The following is a 14040-nucleotide window of genomic DNA, read 5'->3' on the forward strand; positions in this document are numbered from 1 at the left end:
CTGTTTTGTGGAAAAGAGTATGTCTTGCTTTCCTTCAGTTTGTAAAAGCAAAAAGGAAATTGCAGAATGCCATAAATAAGCACAGGACTACCCAGAGTGACTTCAATGTTGGAAAATGCCTGCAAACATGAGCATGATAAAAGCAAAGGTAATTTCTCTTTGACCCAGTAGTTCATGAAAAATTACTGTTTACAAACCACTTGAAAAGTTCAAACCAATATGACAAAAAAAGAGATGCAGCAAGAACACACTTGGTAGCCACAGTTATGGAAGAGTGAATTCCTTCTATTTACAAACTTCTTTTGTTATCACATATAACAAAACAACAGTAAGTACTGAAATTCTGCCAGGGCACTAAGAGAGGAAAAAAACCTTCACTTTTCTACTGACCTTCCAAATATCCCTTTCCAGGGCTCGCAGCACCAGAGAGGCTGTTCTGTACTCCAGGGTTTCTGATACATAAGAGGAGCTGGAGAGCCGGGGGTTTATCAGATCAGGGTGGTTACAGATCCTCTGCAGCTGCATCAGGACATGCAGGACACTGATGAAGTGCCCACTTTTGAGGGCTTCCTGGGTTCTACCAAATAAATTATACAGAAAGACATTGATTTATGTGCAGCTTTCACGGAGGTGTCCCTAAATCAGCAAGGTGAGAATGAGCAATGCAGTATGTTATGCAAAAGTCTTAGAACAAGTTTAGATTTCAGCAAGGTCTTCTGCAGTATTCTAAGCAGCACTGTACCAAAAGTAAATTTGGAAAAGTGAAACTTAAAGACCCAGGGCTGCCTTACAATCAAATACAATCTATCCAGCTCCCCATCCCCTCCCTGTTTTGTTTCTGTTTCATCCCTGCACTTATCAATTACCACTGGCAGGGGGGCGGTGAGGAAAAATTCTGAGCTTTACAAAAATGAAGAACCACTCATTAGAGATAAATGTTAAAACAACACAGCAGAAGACTTGACCATCATAACTGGATTCTTAGGTTCCAGAGGTAAATGCATGTTTATCACATCAGCACAAAATATCACAAAATTACACCACCTGCTGTAACTCTAATCTATAATTTAATCACATTTTATTCACAGGTCATAATGGAAAATTTCAGAGACACTTCCTCACATGACAATCATTTCTTTTCTTGCTTAAGCACTAGAAGTGACAGGATTTTATATTTTCTGTTCCAAGCCCTTACCCTGGTTGCAGTATGACATCCTCATACATGGCTTTTTGTCGACTGGACAGACGGCACTTGAGTACGTGCTCGTACTTCTTTGTGAGCTGCTTCTCAACATCCCTCTTTGATCTCCTCAAAATAAATGGCTGAATCATCTGAAACATTGCACAATTGACAGGAAAAAAATTCTCACTTCAAAGACTTTACAACAGGAAGCTAAACTTATTCACACCTAACAGATTTGATGTGATAAACTGCATATGCTATATATAATCATTCTGCTATGCACACAGTTGTATAGACATTAATTTGCTCTTTAATTTCTGCATGCCATGCTTCAAAATCTGAGCATTGTATTATTTTTAAAAGAAATCTCCACATTCTTCTGGTAGCAGAACCCTCTGCTTTCAGCAGGATTCTCTGTCTAAACTAAACTAAGTGTTAAGAAAAGACACAAATTCTGATCTGGGCCACATATTTTTATTCCCCCTCTCCTTAACAGCATTACTCCTTTAGTAAGACATATGAGGAAAAATTCCAACATACTCTGTGCAACCTGATGACCAATTTATGGCAGTAATCCTGGTTCTCCTCATTAGGTGCTTTTACTGGAAAATCCAAGTAAGGTCTGGAAATTCCCGGAATCAAAAAATGCACCATGGTCCACAGCTCCATCAGTGTGTTATGCAAAGGAGTGTCTATCAGAAGCAAACGATGCTGGCTGTGAACAAAAGAAGATTTTTAACTGACTGATTATTGTGCCTTTATGTTTGTCAGATACACAGAAGAATTATGTAGATATAATAAAATTAAACCTAGGATAAAGTATCTTTTCAATCTTGAATATATCACCAAATAGCTTCTTCATTGCAGAGTATCAGAACATACAAGGGAATCTGTTTGGGAGCACAGAATGTCAGCAAAGAAGAATTACAGGGATATGATAGTGGAAACAAAAAGATCTCAAGCATTTCTCTGAATCCAGACTGTTTCAAATAAAAGCACTTCTCTATAGGTGCACATTGCTCAGGAATTCAGGTAGACTAAGTCAAGAGGGTTTTTTTAATCAAGTTTTCTGTTAAGAAGAGAACTGTGTGACATGAAAAGAGAAAAACTCACTGCCAGCAGGAAATCAATTCTCTGCTCTGTACCTGCGGAGATTGAAAAGTGCCTCCCAGTGTTTCTCAGTCATATTCTTGATTTGCTGCATCTCATCTACTATTAAATATTTCCATCTCATTTTCATGAATGCTGTGTGGCCTTTGAACAGCTGCTTGTACGAAGTGATGCACACATTGAAGCTGTTGGGTTCTGTCCATTCCTATGGAAAAGGAAAGAAAGGATGAGACAGAAAAGTTAAGGCAGAACTCTCAAATATCTTACATCTTGTTACTTATTCATTAGAAAAGACATATAAGACAGATATATACGGGCTAAAAGTACAGGCAACAGTGGAAGAGTTGCAAAATACAGCACCTGTCTCTTTGCCCTAAGTTCTCTTTGACTCCCAAAGTAGAGAAGTATTTTCAAGCCTGGGCACCAGCGTTTCAATTCCAGCTCCCACTTCAGTATGTTACAGCTCCGGACAACAACAAGGTGAGGACCCCAGTTCCCTGCAGAAGGGCAAACACAGCAGTTAACACTGGAAAGAGACTCCTTACAGTGCATGTGGCTCATATTCTCCCTTGATTTTTTAAGTGCATTGCATTAAATTAATCATTAAAAGTGAGATCAAATAGCAACAGAGGCATTTTAATTACTAATCTACTCCTAGTCATTAAACAATTTGTAAGATTCTTCTGTCCTAGTAAGAATTTAGAAGTATTCAGAAGAATCTCTAGAGGGTAGTGAGTTGATCAGACACTAGACTTGACTAGATAGCACCTTTATGTCACAAAGTATCAGGAAGTTACTCTGACACAATCTTACTCCTATCATTAACTAAAGCCTGATATGATTCAGTAGGGGAAAAAAAAGTTACCTCAGTCTACAATTCACAAAGATAATGGTGGCACAATACCTGTCTAAAACTGTCAGCCAAATGAACTTACCTTCATTACAAGCCAAATGGGCAAAAAAGGCAATAATTTGCACTGTTTTTCCAAGCCCTGCCTCATCTGCCAGGATGCCATTGAGATTCTTCCTGTACAGTTTTGCCAGCCAATCCAGCCCAATCTTCTGATATTCTCTGAGAGACCCATACAGCAGTGATGGAGTGTTGTATTTTACCTGTAATGTGAATAATTTGATATTCTTTCCTGAGTTAAATTTGCAGAGCATGGCATAAAGCATAAACATTCAAAAAAGTTAACTCAAAAAAAAAAGGGAATTTCTTGCTAAAAGCTACAAATAATGAAGAAAAAAGCATTCTTTATGTAAACATCAGCACATAGAAAACAGGGATTCTTACTGCTGTTGTTATCCTGGAGCTGCCTTTAGGTAACAACATCTCTGCTGCAGCAGCAACTTCTGCTATGTCTCTCACGTTCTTCTTGGGAGGACTTGACCTGTCCATGACCTTGTACTGATCAATGGTGAGCAGGGAGTCTATGAGGACAACTTCTTTCTGGGGACTTTCCCTATCAGACATGTGGTCTTCCATTTCTAGGAGAGAGAGAAAAATTACAGTGGTATCTAAAATATACTTCAGTAGCAGTTACACAAAGGAATTGAGATAACCAGGATTCAGACACAGGTCTAAAGGAGGCAGCCAACTTTTAAAAGCATTTCTGTGATTTTCAAGCTAGTTCAGGTAAAATGCAAATAGCCTAAGGTCAGGTTCATGTACATGTTGTGGATATTCACACTAGCTAGGCTAACATGGTATAATTACAGCTATCTATGAAGTGTGCTGTTTAATTCAGTGTAGAGAGGCTTTTCTACGGCTCAGTACTGTACTTGAAAATCTCACACATCTTCACTTTAGGACAGGCAAACACTGCCCTCTTTTCACAAACTGAGAAATTTGAAATGTGATTCACTCAAGATGTGCTTTTTCCTAGAACAAAATGTCTTTTCACAGAGTCCTGAAGAGTCAAGCAACTTATTTCACCTTGTAAATCAGCACAACTACTTCTAAAGATAGAGTAATTTACCTTCCTCACTGCTCTCCTCTTCACTGTCAGGCTTTGGCTGGGGCCAGTGAAAATTTTCTGCAAAGGCACCTTCATACATCTTTACCAAATCTTCCAGAGGCAATTCAGCTGAAGGTTATTAAAAGATGGAAGTTTTAAAAATACCAAAACTTGGAACAATAGATACTATTAATTATAATCTCATTACATTCTTCACAATTGCATAAAGCCAGTTTTCTAATCAGTAGTTAACTTCAGAGGTAATTATTAAGTGAATGATGGCAGCATTTATTTAATAACCTTGATTACAGAGAATATTTGGCACTACACCAAGCAGTTTGCTCTCATACTCTGCTTTTTACTGCATTACAAACAAACCCTACAACCTTCAGTAAATCCCCAGCTGGGAAGGTAGGGACATCAAATGCAGTTTGACAATGCAACACTTCAGAAGTTTCAAATCTGAGCTGTAACTCCAGGATCCCTTGTCTGAGCTGCTAAAGCAGGAATGTACATGCTGCCAGTGGCCAATCAATCAGCAAATATTCTCATTAGGAACCTGGCTGACTGGCCAAGGGTTATAATCCCTCCAACTGGCCAGTTCAGTGCAGCCACTAAGCTGCCAAACAGAGCAAACACACAGATGTGGAAATGGCATTTTCATCACCAGGCACGCTCAGCCTCATGGGCAGCCTGCCTCTGAAAATCTGCTTTTCCCAGGCTAAGTGACACATCTCTGTGGGCTACTTTGCACACATCAAGCTCAGCATAGCAATCACATTGCTAATGAGAGAGAGCTGCTAGCCAGAGCACTGTCCCTAAAAGCACCTTATATTCAGATATTTATAACCTCCCTTCAAGATCAGCACTTAAGTGCCCTTTTGGAGCTACCAAGTCAGTCACAAAACCCTTCTGGGATACTCAAGCCAGTTGATAAAGTGTCCATGTTCAATCTGATCCAGCCCTGGTGTTAAGGGTTTATCATGCACTCCTAGAACTCAGGTTGAGAGTCTTGGTGCAAGGTTTTAATGCAGTGCTTCACTAGAGAACTGCTTTTTCTCCAGCCACCCTGTGTGATAACCAGGACTGCTTTATAAAGTGCAGATCATCATTCCATAAAGTGCTGCAGCTTTCCAAACAGAAAAAACTAAACACAGACTACACAGGACTGAACATCTGAATGCAGTCTCCCACCTCTAATCCTCTTTACAAATATAACAAGTGCTGTGTGTTTCCAGCTGTTGTTTCAGAGCCCAGCCTAGAGAAGAACCAAGCCACGTGCCTACCTTCTTTGGCTAGATTAGACAATTCAGTTTGATGGTTTATGTTTCCCTCTTTAGCTTCTTGTTCTTCAATTGTTTCTTCTTCATCTTCAACTGCAAGAAAACAAATGCAAATCTTGGGTTAAATTATACAATAATTCAGAAGGCTTGTAATTCTGTTCCCCTGGAGTGAATGAGCACAGAATATTCTAAATCTGCAGAATAATCTAAGCCTGCAGGATTTAAAAAGAATTAAATATGTATGGAAACAAGATAATCTGAAAGCAACTATATGCAGTATTTGAAAGGTAAATGAACAGGAGAGAAGCACTTCTGCCTCAGGACAGAAGGCATTTAAGTGTTGATTGACAATGTTCACCACAGGTTGTTCTGAGGCTTTGAACAGGGGAGTTCCTTTGTCAGGAACATGACAGAGTGGTCACCAACAAGAAAGGACCCAAAGCAGATGGGTATTTCATCAAAAATCCTCAAAAGAACTTCAAGACCATTAGTAAGGCCTGACAAATGAAGTAATGAGGACAGAAAGAATTAAAATCCATCAATAATGACAGCAGTATCATTTCAAGGAAAATGTTGTTTTCAGATTTTCACTAGAGCTCTTTCAGGGATAATTTACTATTTAATTGACTGTCTAATGTCTCCAAGAAATAGATGAAGGCTGGTATTTGGTTCATGAAAAGCACTGCACCCACACAGTAACAGACTGAAAACTTGTGGGTTTAACATTCAACTTATGTACTATGTTACGGATGCAAAATTTTGGGAAGTGACTTACCCTCCTCATCAGTCAAAGATGTGCTTGCCTTTCTTTTCCTTCCAGATGATGAACCCCCCTAGCATTAAATAATTGTAATATTTAAAACAGAGAAAACAAAAGATAAGCAGGGGGCTTTGTTTGCTTTTTAAAGACAACAAAACATGCCTTGCAGTCCCAAAAGCATTTGCTGATAGACATTTAACACCTATTAGCACTTCCCTGGTCATGCCAAACCAGAAATTCTAATTCTGAATTGATGGGAGTGTGCAGTCTGCCACTTCCACTGCTCATGGGTCAAATTATTCAGGTCCAGCTGTGGTACAAAACTTTTAGCCAGACTGGTTCAAGGACTAAATTTTTTCACTAGTCAATAAAAAAGAGATATGCACAGGCCTATAATTGTCTCAGCTGTCCAGTGCACTCTGTAGAATTGTTTAGCCTGTGCCAATTAACTCTCACAGCCAGTGCTGGGCCTCAGTTTGGCTGATAACACATGCTAAGGCTTGTTCCTAGCAGGAAATTCAGATGCAGGCACTCTGCTTGGTAGAGGGGGAGTATTCCAGCACATGGGCATCAGCTGTGCCTCAACAGATGGCTCAGGGCCTCAGATCCCTTGTCCATTTTTTTCCAATTGCACAGGCACAGCCAAGGAGTCCTTAGCACGCATTTTATCCAGGGAAAAAGATATCCAAGTTTCATTCAGTTTGATCCATTCTGTACCATACACCTTCATCTCTCAGCAGATAAATCTCTGCTGAACACTTGAAAACACATTTCATGCCCCACAAAGTCTACCCCTGGCTACTGTAAATGAAACTCCTTCCCAAGTCGGGCAAATAATTTGTAGTTTTTTTGGTCTTCAATCTCAGAATGAATGATTCACAGCCACTAAGGACATGTACCAACCACAATCCCCTTCCTAACCAGAAAAGAAAAATTATACTTGTACTTGTGACTGAATGCTCATTTGTCAGTGAAATCTTATCATCACCAGATATTTTTTTTTTAAAAATCACCTTTATCAAAACTTTTTCACATATGTAGTCACATTTAAACTAATTTGTTGGCTTTTTCAAAAAACAAAGACTTACCAGTTCACTTTCTTTTTCCAAATAAAGGTCTTCCTTTGCATCCTTACCTGGAAAATTATTACACTTGATGTATGTATTCATCATCTAGCAATTTTACATTTCTCACATGAACTTTTAAATGTATTCAAAGGAAGACACAAGAAGTATTAACAAAAACTAACACAAAACCATAAAAACCCATAAATCATTATTCAGATCTATTCACAACCCATTATTAGCAATTCACAATTTTACCACTGAGATTAACCTGCACTGAGTGAAATTATATAAAACAATACCATCAGAATTCAGACTATATTTCTTATGAAATGGAATGCAATTACCTTTCCTTGAAAATCTCTTTAAATTCAAAGCTTTTTTCCTCTTCTCTTGAAATTCAATTTGCAGTTTAATTTCAACAACCTGAAATGTAAAGCAAGTCTAATAAATCACTGTTATTTTACAAATAAACTCCTGAAGATGAAAAAACCACCACAAATTGCACAAGTCTTAGTGAGTGGGTACTTTACCTGCTCAATGTTAGACCAGAAATACTCTATTTCTCTAGCAATGGATGCTGCAATCCTCCTCAGTTTGTTCTGCTCCTCCCTTTTAGCTCGCTCTTCGTTAAGTTTCTTTTCCTCATGGTAACGAGCCACAGTTCTTACCATCTAAAATACCATGAAATACTAAATTAGGTTACCTCAAAATACATTTCATTGCATTTCTTAAGATTATAGTGGTTATCAGCAGCCAGATGTTGACCATAGCTTTACACACATAGCACTTACCTCCAGTATTTCTAATTCTTACCATGCCAATAAAGCAAGAGACATGAAATTCAAAGGAAAAAAAATGCAACTATAACTAAGCAATCAAGCAGGAAACTCTTAATTCACTCTCTGAATATGAAAATTAGAAAAAATTCCACTGAAATTAGCAGCAAACACACAAAAGAAAACTTCTTTTTTCAGACAGCACATATGAAGTCACAGAAATCACACCACAAAATGTCAGAGACCAAAGCTAAAATGAGTTCAAAAAGAGTGTACATACATGAGTGAAAGATCAGTCAATGGCTGTTAAGACTGACTTGATTGCAACCTTTAGCTCAGGAGGTCCCTAAAACATTGACTTCCAGAAGTTTGAAGCAAAGTGCCAGGGGAAGGATCATTTCACATTTGCCCTTCCTGTCTCTCCTATTCTTAAAAACCTACCATTGGCCACAAATGGAAATCCAGATTTAAATTATATTCAAAATGCAGATATTTATTGTACAAAACAATACACTTATTCAATACTTTGCTTCTGAGTTTCCATATTTCAGAATATACAATAGAAAACAACATGGCAATTTAAACTAATGACCTTCAGTTGCTCTGTTCATGACCCTAAATTGGTCATAAATGTACAAAAAAAAAAGATGCAACATTGCTGGTATCTATAGAAAACCCTTGCTTACTGTAAATTAACAGATTTTATATATTTCATCTCACACCATAGAAATTCTCATTGCACTACTGTATTCCTGCTGTGCTGCTCTCTCCCCTTATGTTTCCACTACTGTCTTTGCTCTTATTTTTCTGTGAGATTAAGGAAAAAATAACTAGACAGACAACCACACTCAATGGAAAGTTATTTACAAAATTCTGTATTTACTCTTTGTTGACTGGAAATAACTCATTTGTGAGACAGGCATGACAGCTCCAGTTTTTATTTAAATATAACCCAGTAGGCTCCTAAAAAAGCTATTTGATCTCCAGAGGAATAAAATCCACAAACTGTTATTTGCATCCACAATCTGTACAATTATCTTGTCTGTCTCAGGTGTCATATGCAAAACTGACAATAAAACTTCTCATTTGAGGTAAAAGTTAGTGCCTCATGTTTCCTTTGCCTCTATCTGTAGGAAAAGATACCTCAATAGCTTTGCTACCAAACTGAGTGATATCAACACTTATTGCTCTGAGTTACAAAATGGTTTTCAAGTACCTTCTTAGCAGTTGCCATCTTCCACTTTCTCTCCTGGGCAAAATCAGTTGCCATCCACTGCATTTCTTCCAGCAAATAATCCCAGTGGGATTTTGGTCTTGGAGCCTCCTGGAGTTTAGGCAGCCGCCTGGGGGACCATAAACCTTCCTTTCTCAGTTCTGCTATCCGCTGGTGGATTTGATTTTCCTTAAAAAGAAGTACAGACTTACAATGAAGCTGCACAAGGCACCTGAAGTCGCAGAATCAGAGAAAAATAGTAATTCTCCCACTATATGAAATTAATTGACAGGAAAATAAAAGTGTAAAAGCATCACACAGAATATATCTTACCAGCTTGACTTGCTCAGCCAGCTTGTCTTGAGAGTTTTCCTGTGGCAACACCGCTGCATTCTGAGCTGGACTTTGTGTTTTAGGTGCTGCTGCTGCTGATACTGCTAAGCCAGGAGGCTTGGATGCAATAGGAGACAGGGACTTGGTGGTGGCTGGAGAGGTCCTGTTTGTTTGCACTGGGTATGGAGAAGGCGGTGCTGTGCCTGGGATCGCTGCTGGGGCGATGGATGAGGTAGGTGGCAGTGGATTTGCTGCAAGACGCTGAGAACTCTGAGCAGGATCTGCAGATGGCCGTGTCAGAGTCACAGTCTGCCCAAGAAACACACTGGTTACTGATGAGGTGAGGATTCAATACTTAATCTACACTAGGGCAGAACATAATGGAGACTTTAACTTAGTAACAAATGTGCACCTGTGTCGCGAAACAACGCAAAATGAACAACACAAGGCAAAAAAGGTGCATTTATTTCTGGACTTTGATATTTATAGAATTCTAAAAGTGACCATGGATTGGAGGATGAAATTGCTACTTCTCCAGCCACACTGGTCAAACTAACAGTTTATCCATTTTCTCTTCCTCCAGAAAGGAATGCAAAGCAATCATTATTTACATGAAAAGCGCATGAGAAACTCTCTTAAAAATGTAAACATCAGAAGGCTTAGAAGGACTTTACAAGAACAGGGCAACACACCTGTATTTTTACAAGGAAAGGATTTAATTGTCCAGTGGAATTAAGAGATGAAGATAGCATTCTAAGGTTTTACTGGCGATGGAAACACACCCATGTCCACCCCATACCTGCTGCTGTATGGCAGCTTGTGGCTGTGACACTTGGCTGGGCGCCTGTCCCTGCATGTGGATGGCCGGCGGCACCTGCTGCTGCAGCGGCGCTGGAAGCGGGGCGGCCGTCAGGGGCACGCTCTGGGGCTGGATCTTCACCTGGATCTGGGGCTGGGCTGGAGGCTCCACCAGCTGGGGCTGCTGCTGCTGCTGTGGGAGCTGCAGGGTGGCGGGCAGTGACGCCATGGGGACGCTGGCAGGCTGCAGGCGCGCGGGCAGCTGCGGCGGCGGCGTGTGCAGGCTGGCCGCGTTCTGCACCGGGGGGCCCTTGGAGGGGTCGTACTGCTGCTGGCTCTGCTTCTGCCCCGTCAGCTGCACCGTCTGCGGCGTGGGAGGCATCCCTCCTGCAGGGCAACAGGAAACACGTGCAGGTGAGGTTAAAACATTCAAATGGCCGATGCTGTCTGTGGATTTAAGGAGGAAATCGACTGCGAATAGAGTGGTTTTGTTACTTACTTTGCCACAAGACACCATCACTTGAAAATACCACATCACAATCACAAAATAAATCACCATTACAATAAACAACGAAGTACTTCATGCACAGGACTGTAACTAAAATTTGGAGCACAGCAACTAAAAAAGAGCATGTCATTATAGGTCTTCTAAATTTCATATACTCAAAAAAAAAAAGGAGTGGTGAACTAATGGAGTTTAACCTAAAATACCAGCATGAAGTCTAAACACTACTGAGTCTTTCTAAGAACACATTCACTCTAACACATATTCTAAAGCTTGGCATGACTAATGAATAAAAATTTATCGTGATGTTCCAATTAGATGGTTTCCTTTTCATAAATCATTGGTTCAGTTCCAGAATTCTCAGACTGGCCATTTTGCATCAGCACCTGTGACGTATTTCCATGCCCACATGCACCTTTGGAGCCCGTCACTCAGCTCCTTAAACAAACCAGGCATTGCATACCAAGTATTAATTTACATGGAGAAGTGTGTGGTGGGACTAGGATCTTGGCAGGCCAGAAGCCAAAGTTTCTAGTTCCATCACCAACATCTCCTTGTGAAATTAATGTGCAGCTGGCATGTGGTGACACAGTACCTTGTGCCGTTGGCATTAGCTGTTGAAGAGGAACTCCTGAAGCCACACCCGGGTGCTGAAAAACCATCCCATGACGGCCCACTTCAATTCGTGGTCTCTTAGACGAATCTGTGATATTCAAATTCCATTTATGGCATGGTATAATGGAATGGGTTCAGTTTACAAAGCAAACTACTACACATGGCTCCACCGTCAGCTCCAAAAGCTACAACTACTGTACATGTGTAGCATTGATGAAGAACATGCTCCAGGGCCAGAGTCCCTCTGACTTCAAGTTGGCCATCTCCAATCTTCTCAGCCAGAACAATCAACCTAACCATGTCTCCATGCCTGCCAAATCCAGGCCTATCTACTGGGAGTGGAGTGCACTCTTCCACAGCACCAGTCACACAGTAGATAGTCCTAAGGATCTGGTGATTCCCAAGGTGAGGCAAAAATGTGTTTTTGAACAGTGGGCTCCGATCACTGTGTGGAAAAAAAAGAGGATGGAAGTGGAATTGTGCCTGTGGAACATACCTGCTGGTGCAAGGGCCTGCTGCTGTCTCTTAAAAGCTTCAATCTCTATGGTGCTCACAGTCCCCGTCACCGGAGTCCCTGTATGTGTTTGCTACAGGGAAAAGAAAACAAATCACAGAGGTTCAATCTGCAGATGGTCTGACACCAGGAGAGAATTTATAAGCAGATCTAAGGAGGCCAGCACAGAAAAAGTCCTTCAGAACAGCTGTACAACAAAGGAAACAAGACTCATTCATTATCTGCTATGACGTTTTAGTTATCCACAATGCACAAATACTCTTTGTTGAGGTTTAATTTTACAGTGTTTAGGTTGTTTATGTATAATGACACCTACATTTTGTTAAGTGATACCAAACTCAGGATAATGGGACATGTGAAAAAACAAACTTGCCCAGTATTTTTTGTTTGTTTGTTTGTTTGTTTTTAATGAATGGAAATTTTCATTAGTGTATCATATCTGTGTGATACATCAGTAACACAAATTCATCCTTATCCTGAAAATAGCTTATTTGAGTCTCCAGCTCTCTCAGGATAGAGCTTTGTGAGAGTTGCCATTGAAATATTTCAGGAAAAAGCTAGGAAGATGGAATAAAGAACCTCAGCCAAGGTACACAATTTCCAGTTCCAGTTTTTCAGATGCTGGACTTGTACCTGTTTGCACAGCTGGCAAAATGAGTCTCATGAATAAACTCAGTGAGGAGAAACAATATTGCCCTAAGGCTAAGGTGACATCTGAGCTCACCAGAAATTACTATCCATTTTGTCTGAGGATAAACAGCATACAAACTATGAATTAACAAGCCTGGAAAAGCACTGTTGATATTGAGATGCAAAAGAAATCACTGGGCTCTGATTCAGCAAGCTGGAATTTAGCTTCAGTAAGATTACACAGTGCATTCAAACTTTATTTTTAAATCACTACATTTAATATCAGCAGTGATGGCAAGAACCTGTCCCAGAGAATCCTTTCAGCATCAAGCACAGGTGACAGGCTCACATACAGGATTACTGAAGCCAACAAATTTGGGTATATGACAATTTTAATGCTCTTTGGGCCCTCAGTATACTGGCAAGTATTTATTAATGTCCATCAGTATCTGTGCAAGTCCAATTCCTTTCAGTGAGTTTCCAAGTAATTTTTAAATTCTCCTCAGTATTTGGTTATGCTGTAACAAATATTTTACTGTGAAACTTAATATGAGAAAAATAAGGGCTATCCCAAAACCTGTCATAAGAGATTCCATCAGAAAATACAAAGACAGACTATGTGTGGCAGTCTTTGCATCCTGGGAAATGAATTAATTTAGCACTCTAGTTCTCAAAGTGTACTTTTCTAAGGGTGAGAGCCTTAAACATGTTGAGGTATAGTAAGGGTTTGCAAATGTTGTGAAATTTTTTGATGACAACACAAAAGGCAGTAATTTCCCTTTTTTTTTTTTTTTTTTTTTTTACTTTATTCACAGGTATTTTCTCCTCTGATTTTTACCAAAATTTTACCAATGTAAATTAAACCCACAGAGGTAAACACCAGTCTGTATTGAAATAAATCCCAGCAGTGACATCCTGCATCTCCAGTGCTTCACTGCATGCTATTAATAATCACAGCCAACATCACCTACCATGACTGGGCTTCAAATGCTCCTTTTTGAGCTGAATATATCTCATGCCCCTCAGACTCAATCAATAGCTATGAATTAATAACACTTAATCTCCTTGCTGCTCTGAGGGCATTTGCAGCCACTTCATACAGATACAGCCTTAAGATGTAAATTCTGGTTTTAAATGTCTCTGACTCATATTTACAGTTCACTGCCATTTCACACCCAATAGGGATTAAGTTTTCAAATATTTGTCTTGTCACAAGGTAGACATGCAGCATATTTCAGGTCCAACAGCCAATGTCTGGCAGAGCATCATGGGCATTCACAGAATTTTCAAAATAA

General features: G+C 39.8%; 1 protein-coding gene across 14 annotated transcripts in view; it reads right to left on the reverse strand.

Annotated features, from left to right (window-relative positions):
- Positions 1 to 14040, reverse strand: part of EP400 (E1A binding protein p400) — a 45872-nt gene that overhangs the window by 24499 nt on the left and 7333 nt on the right. For 12 of the 14 annotated variants that reach the window (XM_054288568.1, XM_054288567.1, XM_054288566.1 and 9 more), the window contains exons 3-20: positions 12098 to 12188; positions 11582 to 11689; positions 10483 to 10868; positions 9684 to 9992; positions 9354 to 9539; positions 7892 to 8032; positions 7706 to 7784; positions 7383 to 7429; positions 6310 to 6367; positions 5538 to 5627; positions 4273 to 4380; positions 3588 to 3781; positions 3229 to 3406; positions 2654 to 2790; positions 2329 to 2498; positions 1724 to 1898; positions 1196 to 1332; positions 391 to 577 (exon numbers count right to left, since the gene is read on the reverse strand). In XM_054288568.1, coding sequence (XP_054144543.1) covers positions 391 to 577; positions 1196 to 1332; positions 1724 to 1898; positions 2329 to 2498; positions 2654 to 2790; positions 3229 to 3406; positions 3588 to 3781; positions 4273 to 4380; positions 5538 to 5627; positions 6310 to 6367; positions 7383 to 7429; positions 7706 to 7784; positions 7892 to 8032; positions 9354 to 9539; positions 9684 to 9992; positions 10483 to 10868; positions 11582 to 11689; positions 12098 to 12188 — 2781 coding nt within the window. The remainder of the gene's footprint in view (positions 1 to 390; positions 578 to 1195; positions 1333 to 1723; positions 1899 to 2328; positions 2499 to 2653; positions 2791 to 3228; positions 3407 to 3587; positions 3782 to 4272; positions 4381 to 5537; positions 5628 to 6309; positions 6368 to 7382; positions 7430 to 7705; positions 7785 to 7891; positions 8033 to 9353; positions 9540 to 9683; positions 9993 to 10482; positions 10869 to 11581; positions 11690 to 12097; positions 12189 to 14040) is intronic. The other 2 variants (XM_054288569.1, XM_054288564.1) reach the window with 1 other exon arrangement.

This window comes from Melozone crissalis, unplaced genomic scaffold (genome assembly GCF_028551555.1).
Source record: "Melozone crissalis strain CALT ecotype California unplaced genomic scaffold, PUWL_Pcris_2 ptg000063l_1, whole genome shotgun sequence".
Taxonomy (NCBI): Eukaryota; Metazoa; Chordata; class Aves; order Passeriformes; family Passerellidae; genus Melozone; species Melozone crissalis.